Source organism: Aquarana catesbeiana, linkage group LG01 (genome assembly GCF_042186555.1).
Source record: "Aquarana catesbeiana isolate 2022-GZ linkage group LG01, ASM4218655v1, whole genome shotgun sequence".
In the NCBI taxonomy this organism is placed as follows: Eukaryota; Metazoa; Chordata; class Amphibia; order Anura; family Ranidae; genus Aquarana; species Aquarana catesbeiana.
The window spans coordinates 509,277,716-509,292,978 of record NC_133324.1 but is presented as its reverse complement, the minus strand read 5'-3'; the positions used below and the strand labels follow the sequence as shown (position 1 = coordinate 509,292,978).

General features: G+C 39.2%; 1 protein-coding gene across 1 annotated transcript in view; it reads left to right on the top strand.

Moving 5' to 3' along the window:
• The window catches only part of LOC141103824 (guanine nucleotide-binding protein subunit alpha-11), a 147,187-nt gene extending 134,249 nt beyond the window's left edge, over window positions 1-12,938 (top strand). The window contains exon 7 of the mRNA XM_073593834.1: window positions 1,346-12,938. Within this exon, the coding sequence (XP_073449935.1) occupies window positions 1,346-1,536 (191 nt within the window). The 3' untranslated portion in view covers window positions 1,537-12,938. The remainder of the gene's footprint in view (window positions 1-1,345) is intronic.
• The last annotated feature ends 2,325 nt before the right edge of the window (window positions 12,939-15,263 follow it).

The following is a 15,263-nucleotide window of genomic DNA, read 5'->3' as shown; positions in this document are numbered from 1 at the left end:
CGTAAAGTCTTTCAGGTAGCTCTGGGTCCTTTTTAAGTCACCTCTGTTAACCTTTTGGGAATGTTAGCCTTATATTTACTCTATTGCTCACCTCTCAGCTGGACTTCTCTTGCCTGTCCATTGCTTACCGAATACTTTATCCTCTGTACTGTCATTTTCTATTAAGATAATAAGATTTTTGTCTTACCTGTAAAATCATTTTCTTTGAGTACATTATAGGACACAGGACACATGTCCAGCCCCTCTTGTTTTTATGATCTGCTCCTACTATTGCTCACAAAACTGAGGCATGGTAGCAATGGTAAGGGTTATACTGTGCTGCCCTTACAGCTTCATTTCCCAGTGTTTGATCTTTTGATGGCATAAATCCATTGGTTCCAGAAATTTTGTGACCACCTAATGTGCTCTAATCCGGTTTTGCTTTAGTTGCAGCGGTATTAGAACCCCTGTCAGGTTTTACTGCTATCCTATGGCTTAGTTGGAGAGATTCCCTCTTACTCCCCACTCTGTTCTGGTAACAACCTTTTACACAGAGAATTGGATAATAAAATATTGACAGCAGTTATAGGATGTCCTTGCCTTACTAAAAAAAGGAAAAAAGAAAATTCTGTCTGTGTTGCTGTTAGTTTCCTTAGGGCATGGAGAAAGGGCAATTTTCTCTAAAGCAGTTAAATCTGCCAGGGGTTCCCAATCATTCCACTAATCTATTCACTTTTTATTCATTCCCAGGCACTAGGTATGTAATAATGCATTTCAAACCCACCAGATTTTTTAAAACAAGTAATGTCTGAAAAAACAGGAATCTGTCAGCATATGAGAACACAGAACAAGACTGGGAGGAGCCACCTGTGGAGTCAGTGATGGTCTTTCCTATATGCAAATATAAGAGCATAATATACTTTCATATGCGGTGGTAGACTCCACCAGCTCAGCAGGGAGTCTGACCACTAATCCCCGCTGAGCTGGCAGGTGGCTTGTCCCTGTCTGCTCTGCTTATGCAGAGCAGACGCAGGCCCGGCCTGCTGTCCTCTATGGGCATTCGGATGTAAACAGACCACCTGTCTGTTTAAACCTGACTGTCATGCGATCCCCTATCCGTCTGTTTTTGGCGAATTGGATCGGATGTTGGCAGGTGTCAACAGAAACATGTCCATTGATACCCGCTACTCCATAGAGGGCAATGGATGGTCCTATCAGGTCTGCCCAAAAGAACTGACAGGCAGACCCTATCGATCCACCCTTGTGAAAGGGGCCTTAGAGGGTGGTGTGTAAAGTCTTTGACCTCTCTTTTCTTCAGCCAAGAGATCTGAAACAAATTAAATTTTTTCATGTATTTGCTTTCTAGGCCCTCAACGAGATGCGACGACTGCTCGTGAATTCATCTTGAAAATGTTTGTGGATCTGAATCCTGATAGTGACAAAATAATCTACTCACATTTTACCTGCGCCACAGACACAGAGAACATCCGCTTTGTATTTGCTGCTGTAAAAGACACCATTCTACAGCTAAACCTTAAAGAGTACAACCTGGTGTGACCACGCTGCATCACTACTCCTGCTCGCCTAAATTATGTTATATATATCTCTCTCCACCAGAGGGTGGAGTAACTGCATAACCGAGGAGGAGGAGCCTCCAATCCTACATTTGTTTGTTCTTTCTTTTTTAAATTGGTGATTTTTAAAAAAAAAATTTTTATTTGCCAAATTACTGAAATGCAGCAAAGTGCTGCAAACCTGCCTTGGAAATGACATAAAATTAAAGTGATTTTCATATATATATATATATATATATATATATATATATATATATATATATAATATGTTGTTTCTAGAGAAATGTGTTGCTTCATCCTTAACTAAGTGGATGTAGTTATTTGAGCTGTTTGCTCAGTGTGTACATGGCCATTTTACAATCTTCCTTTTTATACACTTTTGTTTAGACAAAATGTTTTGCCTCCAACTTGGTTGTTCAGGTCTGCGCCCATAAGTGGTTTCCCACATTGTTTTTTATTTTGTCAATGCTGTTAAGCTGCATTGCATGGTTTTAACAGACTACGATATACATGACAGGGCTAAAATTCTGTATTTCTTTCTAGAGATGGTAAAATCAATCAGTTTTGTGTGTATGTATATTGTATATCATATATAGGTATGTATATTTTCTTTTCTTTTTTATTATTTTTATTTTGGACATATCTCCTGTCTTAAACTTATTTACCCATGATCTATTTCTGCAGTTAGAACTATCTCTAGTCATGTTTGCACTCCAAAAGTTAAGAACTACAATAAGATAGTAAAGTCTTAAAGGGCAAGTCCCAGAAAATTTCAAAAAAATACCTCATACTAAAGATTTTTTTTTTTTTTTTTAAAGATCCTAAAGTATCATAAATATCCTAAAGTATTTTCAGTGTTGTGAATATACTTAGGTATGCATTCATTTTAAAACAGTTGTCAGTTTCCAACGATGGTTCCTATTCCTGACAGTTCCAAGCAGTGTTCTTTAGTCTCATCAATAATAGTGAAAAGTGTCAGCCCTGCCCATAGCACCAAGTCAGCATCTTCATTCCTCGCTGTGAACAATTTCTTGCAGGCTTCTTTACATTTGTGGATCCTTGTATGAACTTATGGTTTCACCTGTAATGTGGTGAAGAGAACCATAGAGCATGACCTGTTAGTGGGCCTGACGAGATGGACTTCCAAATGCTGAACTATAGGGTAGCTATAGATGCATGGGACTTTTTACAGTATTGGCTGTTTGCAGACCATTTCTCTTGAGATCACTTCAGTATACTGAATAATTTGCAGTAGATGGGCAGTTCTGCAGTATTTTAATAAGTTGGGGATTATGGTGTGGCAGTAGGACCTATACTTGAAGTTGATCAAAATATATGTACTTCTATGAAATATCAATATTGCAGCCCACCAACTGACATCTGCAGCCAGAATATTCATATAATGCAGGGCCTTTGTGCTGAAGTAAACAGTTTTTGTGGTTTATGCAGTGTTCCCAAGATCTGGCATTCTATAATTCCCAACAAAACCATCAGTCGGTACCAAGCTGGTGATGGGTCTGTTCCAGATTGGCCTCTTGGAAATAATGGGCAGTCTGCCTTAAAGCCCACCAACCCAGTGTTCTGCTTGGTACAGGAACACTGTTCTGTTGAGATACTGAGACTTTTTCGGGATAAAGGTGCAATTTGTTATATTTGTATATAATTTGTCTGCGGAGGCCAGCAGGGGTTCTGTACTGATTTTTATGTGAAGTGCACTTATACTTAAAGGGATATTGAAACCAATATGCAACTAATGTTGTGTATTTCAAAAGTGTCAAGTGCTTACCAGAAATGAAAACTATTGCAGTAAATCCCCTGTCCTGCAGAGAAATATTTTGTTATAGCTTACTTCCAGTTAACAAGGTTATTGAAAGACACTACAAGGCCCCCCCTGGTGAGCCTTATGTAGCCTACGATGGCTGATAATGTAGCTTTATGGCCAAGGTAATGCCATATGTTTCAACTTTCTGTACATATATCTGTCCCTCTATATCCATATTAACAAATTGTGTCAGATTATTTACCCAGGTATAATTTTCTGGTTCTTTAATTTCAGTACCATGGCTCGCTCCCATATTTTTGTTGTGACTATACTGACTTTATAGATTACGGAAATATTCCACTAACTCCTTTGTTAAGAAGGTTTTTTGTTAAAAATAACAACCATACTATGGAAGTTGTTGCATAAATTTTAACCCTTCCCAAGCTGAAACTTTATATTTAACGTGAGCCTGTCCTTGCAGGTCAGAGTTACAGATTCACTTAATTATCACCTCCTGAATTCCATTTATCAGTCTAAGCATGTAGCGCTCCCTTTCTTCTACAGTGCAACAGTGGGTGCTTGTTAGACTTAAGCTGCTTGCAGCCATGTGGGGGCTGAGGGATACCTTTTGGGTAAGCCCAAATCAAACCTGAATGTTTTTTTTTTCTCCAGCATGCTAGTGGAGTGGTAGGGATGGACATGGAATTGTGGAGTACAGGCAACAGAGGGTAGAGATTAGGAGGGCAATTAAGTGAATGTTACTTTGCCCTGGATGGGTAAAGTTCACTTGAAAATATTGTAAATCATTTTGTTGATTCCTGTGCTGCCCTTTAGTTTTCAGCAAGTTGAAATGTGTTAATGCTTGTGTGGTGGTTTTCTGTAATATTAAGGTTTTATTCATATTTCAGTGTAAGTCTAAATGTTTTGGCTGCTTATGTTTTCTGCACATTTTTGCCCCCTCGACTAATCCAGTGTTTCTGACCTGCAATTTTTTTATTTTTTTTACATGGAATTAAAGGATCACTTGTGAGCAGTCAACAGAATCTAGTATTCTTATTGACATTTAGTGTTTTTGATTGTCAGCTAAAGTGCTGGTAATATCCAGTTGGAATTGACCTTCCTGTAATAAGATGCTGATAAACTGCTGTATTTGGCTATACTGATTAATAATCTGCAAATTTTGTGCCTTATGAATTCCGTTTGAAAAGTATATTTATTCCGTAGAAATATAATTTTCGACTGCTTCTAATAAAAAGCAGCAGTATTGTGTACATTTGAATCCTTGTATGCTAGGCGATGTGGCACCTGTGAGCAAGTTGCACTACATAGTATGATGTTTTCCAGTTTTGATGCAGCTTTTATTTGTATCAGAAGCATGTTGTTGTTGGTTGGTACTTCTATAAGTGACACTATATAGATTTATTTTTTTTTATTTATTTATTTTTTTTTTTTAGGTCTTTTTGTTATAAGTAAACTAAACCAGGCCATAGAACAATGTGAGGTAACCATCTTCAGGCATTGGCTGTCATAGTATGTCCACTCCCCTGAGGGAATCTGGTCATCATTATTACTCCTGGGATTGTATTTAAGGGGAGCTGCCATTCTGCAGTTTATGGTCAATGAGCGCTAAGGCCTCTGTCAACAGGCTTTTGTTTGCATCAAAACTGCTTTTCTCTCCATACAAGTAAATAGGAATTCAAAACAGCTTGAAGGAGGTTGAGGAAGCATAGGTCAAATGCTGGTCAGGATATGGTTAACTAGATGCCAAATGTTCCTGTCCATGAACTCCGAATATATTTCACATAATAAACTGATATCAGTGCATGCAGAATGCACCTGCATATGCCCACTCACACTAGCTCAAACTCATTGACACAGGTCTTGGATCTGTTCAGCTTCCTGATCTGGCCCAGGAGTCAGAAAATGTCAGTGTTTTTTTTTTTTTTTTTTTTTTGTCGCTGTTTGTGACAACTCTTGCAACTCTAGCTTGAATCCATATTCTCATCAATGACAGGCCAATCTCTTTTCGTCACTGGCCTATGTAAGTTATCTGTATGCTTTAGCAGCGAATCATCTAGAAGCCTTGGGGCACTTCCTACGGATTGTTAGAGTTTATAGGAAACTAAAGCAGAGGCAGTACAACTATAAAGGTTGGCTTGTAATGGCAGTCCTAGAAATGGGGGAAATCTCTCGTCCTTGAAAAAGTGTTGGAACAAACCCTGTCCCACACCATAGAAAGTGACAACAGTCTGACTTACCAGTTTGAAAAAGGTTCCTGCGCTATTTTTGGTGATTTCATGTGTCAACCTGCATTATCATCTGTGCATGAAATCGCACAGATTTTGGAAAGCCAAACATGAAATCGCACTATGGCGGCTTTGAAATCCCGCTGACGTAGCAGGGTTTCAAAGCTGCATGCTGTGTGAACAGGGGTTAAAAGTGACTCTAAAATGGCAACAATGGCAGCCGCAATATACAGAATGTCCTAACAAAGCAAATACTTCTGGAAGCTATACTACAACATCAAGGCACCTCTCATAAGTGTTGTCCCTAACTCTAAATCACTGGGGCCTTGATGCAGCAGTGTGAATTTATTACTATTGTTGGCGACAAACCCTGTGTTTTTTGCATCTGTTATTTGCTTTAGTTTCATTTTACTAGGACTTTGTGCCCTTGATTTTGAGCTTCTTCCTAGCTCCATTCTATTCAGTAAGCGTCTTTCATGACTCCTGAATTTGCGGAATGGAATTTGGGCAAGGCTTAGTCCTCAGGCCCTCCCTAGTATTTATGGCTTAGTTCTGGCATCTTCTCAACTCGTTTTAACCAAAACTCCCACTTTTTTTTTTTTTTTTTTTTGTACTCCCAATGAGTTGCAGGCAGGGGCATTCCTACAATAACCTAGCCCGTAGCTAATTCCCAAAATAACCTGGCCTGCAACCAATTTGTGTATAAAAAAAGTGTACGTTTATTTTGGAGATGGATTCAGAGAAGGCTCAAGCTCACCTTTACTAGTAAAAAAAATGTAACATAAGCTGGGCACACACGGGCCGAAACTTGTCAGTTTGGCAGAAATCATCCGACTTTCAGCACATGAACAGCTGTCTGTTCTGCAGAAGAAGGTCTTACGACCAGATTCTGTTGAACGGGCATGCTGGAAAACCAGCATCTGATGAACGATTTCTGTTTGGGGGGGGGGGGGGGGGTAGTGGGGCAGAACACAATAGCACAGTGGGGTAGATCACTGCACTAACATCACTAGTGTTAGTACAGTGATCTGTCAGTACCCAGCTTAAAGGATGAGTTCAACTTTTGTAACATATTACTATTGCAGCAGCCCCTGCAACACCGATCGCCTGTTGGGACAGGGTGCAGGGGATCTTCTCCCCACACCTGCTGTCACAAAAAAAGACCATGTGGGGCTCCACCCACCCTGCTGCATCATTCATTCACAGAGTTCTGTGAATAGGAGGACTATAAATACCGACAGCCTTTGCAGCTGGCTTGTAGTTCTCAATGAACTACTATGGCACCTTTTGAGCTCTCTAGGTAGTTCAGTTGAGTCTTCCTGCAATTGTGTAACTGCCTGCCCATACAAGGTACAGACAGCTTATACTGACAGTCTGCAGGAGTCCTGTTGATCACAGATTTATTGCTTTGTAGGCTCCTAGTAAGAAAAAAAAAACAAAAAATAAATGCACAGGTTTTTTTTTTACCTGCCAAAAGATGTGGTTTTTTTTTTTGTTTTTTTTTTAATTTTATCCTTTAGGTCAGACTCTCACAGAAGAGGATTTACAGACTAATAATGGTAATAGACACCTTTTATAGTAGCTAATGTTTGGAACTTTTTACCTGCGAAATGTTATAAATAAGACCTTGAAAAAACCCTTACATCTAAGCAGCCCTGGAGCTTTTTTTTTTTTTTTTTTTTTTTACTGTTAAGAATGAACTGTAAAAACACAAATTAATGTAATTTTTTTCTAACACAAGTAAAAAAAAAAAAAAAAACTGATACAGGCTCAGTTCACACTTGTGCGATGCAGGAAACCCTGCGAATCCAGTGCAGTTCCCGCATCACTCTGCCCTCTGCGAAACGCTGCGGGTATCAATACAAAGTTAATGATGCCTCCAGATCAGATCGCAGTGCGAACTGAGAAATGGTGCAGGAATCAGATTGCATAGTTGTGAACAGCCGTGCGATCCGATTCCAGTGCGGACCAAAAAAAGGGTCCGGCACCATTTTGGTGCGAATGAGATTTCATCCATACAGTTTGTATGGCTGAAAACACATCAAACAGACATTGCATGTGATCCGCACAGCAATGCGGTGCGAATCGCATTAGTGTGAACCGATACTTAGAGGTTGATGTTTGAAAGAACAAAAGTAATTGTTCTTGCAACTAGCCATGTCTAATTTGCATGTAACGTCACCCTAGGACAGTTTGGAACATGGGTCTATTTTCCCATGTCATGCATGAGCTTGTTTCTCTAAAAATTTAACATTCAAATTGCCTGCTCACTTTTGCTTAGACAATCAATGCTGGCAACTGAATCAGCCTTTTATGAATGTTAGATTTCTGAGTGTTAAGCTCATACTTTGTGATTTCTGAAACATGTTCTCGGATTGCTTAAAATCCTGAATTTGCATGAAAAGCAAGAATTACGTTAAATGATCAGTAAGTCAAAAGTATTAATGTCAGTCTTGGTTAATTGGTGTTGTAAATTTTCATCTGATAAAATTGTTGGCTGGCCTACAATTGCCCTATCCATGCTCATATTATAAAGGTTCCACAACCCAGCCTTGCACCTTTCAGGACACAGCATAGTTAGTTGATTGTGATTCAAAACAAATCAAAGTGGCTATGTCACACTAGCAACTTCATAGCAGCAATGTGCAGCGTCTGTGAATCTCTGCTTATTTTCTCCAGCAATATATGTAGCTAGCTACAGAGTTGCAGCTATAAATTGCTGGTGTGCCATGATCATTGGCAGTTGAATTGGATAACATGAATAGCTACTAAAAGCTGGTGTTTCTGTCAGTCACTCAGCGATTCAGCTACAAATCGTTTAGGATTTCAATGATACTGAAATTCATTGACTGACATTTGTTTTTTTTTTCTAGCAACAACTCTAAGGAGAGTGATTCTAAAGCTGCTAAAGATCACTACTACAGAATCGTCAGTGTGACACGGGCCTAACAATGTGTGCCAGATGTTCTGGCTGTTTGTTGTTTTGCCATATTTTTACGTCCCTTTTTTTTTTTTTTTTCTCAAATCACTTATACTACCTAAGTTTTGTGAACTGTCATGTTGACGTGCAATCAGATATAGATGTACTTGCATAGAAAATGAAAGCGGACATCTTGTTTACAAGAAGCACTCCATCACCCAGTTTTTTATTTTTTATTTTTTTTACATGTTTTGTATAGTGTCTGTAGTGGTTTGTATATTTTTTTATTCCACAGAAGGACATTCCTTTTTTAAAGATGAACTCCAGGCAGGTATAACAAACACATTGACGTACTTGAAATCATTAAATATATTATACAGGTTACTACTATCTTATAGTTGGCCAACCACTAATAGATTTTTCCATCCATAAATTTCCCTGCCGGGCTATTGTATTCTGATAGCTGTGGTAATCAGATGACCTCATCAGTGCGATACTGATCCTTTGTTGTCCAGTCACAGGCTGGGGGCAAGTGAGGTGACCAAGCCGCAATACTTAACTGCGGTACAAAAATGTCAACTCACTAGTCTGGGCATGCTGTGTAACTCTTGAGAGGGGACAGACAGGAAAAACGGCTCCCATATACAGTATGTATTCTGGCTGTGTATAAACGCTGCTTTCCCAGAGTTCAAGTGTTACCATTAAAGTGTATGTTCACCTTTGCAGAAAATCTGTAAGGTCAACTTACACTGGATCTCCTTCCTGTCACACCTGGTCCCGCTAACCTTGAGTCTGGCGATCTCCCGTTCTGACAAATCGTATCGCTGCTTTACCAGTCTAGGGATTTGATGAGGTACGTTTAGGAGATTGAGACGCAGGGGTTTTGTAAGCCCTGGATCGGTGAAGCAGTAACTCGATGTGTCAGTACGGGTAATCGCCGGACTCCAGGTCAGCGGGGATGAGGACAGGGTCCAGTGTCAGTTCACCTTACAGGTTTTTATGTAAAGGCGAGTTTACCCTTTAAGCTTAATCCGAATTAAACATTTTGCTTCTTTTTCTTGTGAGAAACAATGTGTGTATATTTTTTTTTTTTTTTTTTTTTTTTTTTTTGTGATTTTGATTTCAGAGAATTTTTATGAGAACACTAATCTTCCCTGACTAGAATTTGGCCACAGAAGTTCACCTTTTTTTATTTTATTTATTTATTTTTTTTTTTATTTCCGCACAGTTTGGACTTTAAAATAACAATCACTTTTTTATCCCTTGTCAATTTGCTCTGTTTTTATATGATAATATTTATGCTGTTGAGGCTATGAGATGACAACTCACCTAGCACTTCTTAACTGTGTTCATTTTGCACCGTGTAAATATATAGAAGATTGCCTAATGGGATTTTCCACTTTCCTTCCAGAATAAAAAAAAAGTCCTGATAAGGAGGTTGTCCCTTCCCTGTGTTTAATGGATCTACTCAGTACTGTGATTCTTCAGTTGAGGAAAAAAGAGTGCCTAAAATACATTTTCAATAGTATTCTAAAGAGATGGAGCCCCAAAACTGGTTAACCTAGGCTGAGTAGAGATTTCCTCTTATACCTAAAGTGTAACATGCTCTATTCCCATTGCGCTTTTGCTATCTTCTACTTTAAATGAGCTTAATGAAGGCAAAACTGTGAACACTTTTATAAGCATAATTACTGATATCTCCTCCTAACTTGCTCCACAGGCCTTCATATTTATACCATATGTGAATTGTTTGCTATTTTATTGTTAGTCTAAAGGAAAAGTGCCAAAGTAGCTGAGGTTTCAGCTGCATGGTTAATAAAAACTCCCTTGTGTTACTTAGGATAGAAGATGCTATTTTATAAGGTCCATTCAATTTCTTTTCATTCCCATTTAACAAGTTGCTGTTTATTGTAGCCCAAGTATGGGACAATCTAAGCATGTAAAATAACTCAAAGACCTTGATAAAATATCTCAAAGAACCCTCTTCTGCAATGAAAAAAATAAACTATATATATATATATATATATATATATATATATATATATATATATATATATATATATAGCCAAAAACTTTTTTTCTTTTTTTTTTTTTTTTAGATAGTGTTAAACCCAGTAAAGTTAGTAATGTGGTCTGCATCCTCACTAGGGAGATTCACCCTTTGTCCTGGTGATGCTTCTGTCACCTGAACAAGTTGTGAAGGTAAATCTCCTCCCAGTGAGGACACTTGTACTGGTGACAACTATCTCCCCACACTTTGAAGAGATTTCTTCTCACTTTCTTTTGCGTGAAGGGACATCTCTCCAATAGGGCAAAGGCAGCAAAAAATATAAATAAAAGTAAACTGGGGTTTAACCCTTCCCTACTGTATGTAAAACAAATTTTTTGGCTATAAATAAATTTTAAAATCTACAGTGAAAAACAGAAATCCTGAGTAACTCTTGTATACAAAAGACGATAGCTGGTGGAAGGTATTGTGACTGATTGCATGTGACATGATGTGCAATTACATTCCCCTTTTTGATGTTACTGCTGAAATTGCATTCAATATATTTACCATCACTTTATTTCCAATACAGCAGTACTGGGGTGTTAAGCCTGATACACACGGGCCGACTATGAGCCGGTTCAACAGAAATATGTGTACGGCATCCTGTCCAGCTTCTGTAGGACAGGCATGCCTGAAAAACCTCTGCTGATCGGCATCCAATCAGTGCTTGCATCTAATGGCTGCGAGTGTTGACTGGTGTGTTCTGGCGGGGATCCCCCTGTCAGAACAGAATAGCTCAGCGGGAAGATCACTATACTAATATTGCATGGTTGGTACAGAGACCTCCTTGCGAGCTCCTCAGGTTTTTTTTTTTTTGTTTTGTTTTTTTCTTCGTTCAGCTGAGTGAAGAAAAAAAAAACTGGTGTACCAGGCATATTACGGTCATTGCCGGAAGGTATTTTTGCGGATTGTGGGCACTGAGGAATTGTAGTATATTAGCAACCTTGTTTTATCCCATGTACATAAGCTGTATCTTTATTTTCTACCTGAAGTTTCAGTGTAGGAATTAATACATTTTAATTAATGTAAAACTTTGGTATACAAATTAAAAATGTATCTATTACAAATACTTGTTGGGAAAATTGTGAGTTTGCTGATTACACATTTTTCATATAATACTTTGTGCATTATATAATGGCAATGTACACCATAGGGCCAATTATCACCTCTGCAGTATTTATTTGGTGTGGTGCATTTTGATGCCTTTTGCATGTGGTGCCCTTCATTCCTCTTAGAACATGCACCGCTGGAAACCGCACCAACAGTGTGACAAATAGGATTACAAGAAATACACCACACTAAAATACATAGATGTGAACCACCTTAAGCTGAATTCTCCGCCCCCCCGTTCCTTTTTGGAGTTTTTGTTCAAATAGACATGAATGGTTTAACACGAGCAGAAGCTGCATTCAGCAAAATCTTTAATGTAATGTCTCCAAGCAAATCTGTTCGTTAAGGCTGGGTGGTGGAGAGCTTTTCGTGGCTGTGCGTAAATTTTATGCTTTTCATGTCCCTTCACTGTGCAAATCTGAATATCTCCTCTCCTTAATATTACTGTCTATGCAGGTATGATGAGCAAGAACTTTGAGGAAAAATAGATCAAAGAATGGTTGACACTATATATAAATAAAAGGGTTACAAATGCAATTAAATTTTTAACAAAGTCCACTAAAATCATCCTCCACCTAAGACTTTTAGCTTTTTCCACCTAAAGATATATGTTCACTTTTAGCAAGTGTCTTATTTTTACTGTTAAAGATTTTTCTTATAGCGTTGGGTCCTGCTTATGAAATGTAGAACAGGATATAGAGAAAGTGATAATAAAATTAAATACAAGCACATTACAGTTTCATTGCTTTTTTAAAAAGTTAACCCCCTGGTACAAAAAAAAATAATTGATTTCTACATTGCTATAATTGGGTTAGAAAAAGAGGGAATACAGTAGTATTTGTCAACCACCATGATGTGAATCAAATCGGTTTTTTAAAGTACCCATTAAAAGAATGACTGAATTAATAAAATGAATAAATGTTCTTTTCAGATATTTCTGTATACATGGAATAGTTCTACAACATACAGGGACCTTTTAAATTGTTTTTAGAATTTTAATTCCGATGTGATTTTTACATGTCCTTTTAAATATTCTGCAGCTTCCTCACTTTTCTGAATGTACTAAGGTTGTTGAGCATCCTCCACTCAAAGAATAGTAGCAGACTTCAAATGGACCATATTCACTGATATGTACATTGCTATATGCCCTACGATACACCCAGTCAGCCTGCACCCTTCACTCCTTTCCTTGAACTGACACTTGTCCCTTTATGCTATCTTCCTTTTTGCTCATATGCACACACTGGAATTTGATTTTCTTATTGTGCTCTTGAAAATAAAATGTTTGAAAGTGGAACATGTTTCTACATAGTGTCTAGTATGTTTTGTGTGTCTGTCTGTTTTTATATAAGAAAAAAAAAAAGTTGAGGCATACTTGAACAGGAGATAAATATAGATGTGCGAGTTTGGAGATGACAATAGAATATGGCTAAAATTAAAAATTAGAGCTCTTCTTGGCAACCAGCAAGCAAGCTGAACTCTAGGCATATATAGAAGTAGCAAAGTGCATCTCTGTATTCCTAATTCAGAGCCAGTCAGTTGTGCTTAAGTGCAAACAAGGAGAATGCGGATAAAGGGAGAGACTTCTCGTGCTTCCCATTTTTACTGTTTAGTCACCGGCTGGGGGCAGGGAGGGGACACCTGTAGATATCATGCTGGACTGTACTGTGTAGACAGGACTGGATGGAGAGCAATACAAATTCTTTGAGTAAGGCCCCTTACACACAGGGTGGGCTCATTTGGAGCAGGCGGGTGGCTGGTCCATGTCAGCTCTGCATAAGTAGAACGGGGACAGACTGCCCAATCTCCCCTTTAGACACTCTGATGTAAATGCACAGTCTGTTTACAACTGATTGCCATCCAATTCGATCTGCCAGAGGGATGGGGAGCGGAATCGGATGTCGGTGGCTGTCAATGGACACGTCCGTTGACACCCGTTGCTTCATGGAGACTGGAGGGTTCAGTCGGGTCCACCTGAAATACTGACAGACTCAATCGGTCTGCCCGTGCGAAAGGTCCCTAAAACGGCTCCTATATATGTAGTTCAGCTGTGTATTTTGCGGTTAAGCTTTCATTTTGATATTGAAGGATATATAAAGGACCCTTTTTCCCTTACTTCAGCTTGCATAACTTATGACTATTCATATTCCAATAGTTTAAAATACATTTCTCATTCGTTCATTGCCCGACACGGCCTTCTTTATTCAGAACCGATTCAGTTTTATTAGTACAAAAAATATATAAGTAGCATATTATAAAAAATCACTGAGGATAGGTACTGACTATTCGAGTCAAGACATGATCTGAATGTGACATACCATTACAGTGAACAAAGCATACAATTAAACCAGGTGCTAGGCACAATGCATTAAATGGCGACCAAGGTTATCTTAAAAGTTAAATTCTTAAAAGAGGTAGCAGCAGATATTGCCTGTGATACCATACATGTATGTGGAACAACAGAAGTTGTATACGTGAATCCCGACGCGTTTCGACCCTTCCTGGGTCCTCTTCAGAGGATGGTTGCCCACTGTGAAAAGGTCAACATGTGTCAGACATAGCATCAAATCCAACAGTACCAAACTTATGTATGTGCACCATCTACTAAAGTTGCCTAGATCATATAGTTACCTATTACAGAAATTATGACGTTTCCGCGTGCAGTTTAAGCATTGTAGGTTATTGTATTTTTAGGTGGTGCAGTTTCTCTTTAGTTCCCCTGTTTCCCCTGTGTCGGAACAGCTCCCAGGAGAGCGGGCGGTGGGCCAAGTGTGTCTTGCGAGGGATCACACCTATCAACCCCCATATAGGAGGGGGAAGTAGAGGAGGGGGGAGCAACGAACAACCCGAAAAGCACCTGAAAGGGTATATGTTGTTGCTAGAAGTAGAAAAATATTGAGCGTTAAATACTGAAGAGCGAGGGGTCACTTGATTAATCCACACAGATTGGGAAATTTCCCAGCTATGGAGATTTATAGAGATGTTGGATAGTGGGTACATGGGTGTGCAGAGGGCATAGCTAAGGGAAGGGGAGAAAGAGGAGGAAAAGATATAAGGAAGAGGATAGGGAAGGGGGAAAGACAGAAAGAGGAAACGAAGGAATGAGAGGGAAAGTGAGAAGAAGTGAAGGAAAAGAAGTGACCCAAAGCGGTGTGTGTGGAAATAGGACGAGTGGAGGATAGCAAATGCCCTGCTGCCAATCAATCCCCATGTACCGTAGAAAGTATATGCAAAGAGCAATAGGTAGAGGTGCCGACAAACCACCAGTGGATGGACGGAGTGAAATGAGGGTGGGGGAAAGGAGGGAAGGGAAAAACCAACCAAAATGGATTGGAGTGGTGGAATAAATAGAAAAGGGAAGGGGAGGGAAAAAAAAAAAAAGAGGGGGAGAAAGAGGGAACGGGGAAGGGTGGGAAAGGGTAGGGTGACCAAGGGAAAAACGGAGAAAGGGAACGGAAAAAGGGGAGGGGAAAAAAAAAAAAAAGGGGAGGGAAAGGGGGAAGAGACGGGAAAAGAGGGGAAGGTGCTGCGGGGTGGGGGGGGAAAAGGGAGGAGGGGAGAAAGGAGGGGGGGTAAGGAAAAACGGGAAGGAGAGGAAGGGGAAAGGGAAGAAAAAGGAAGG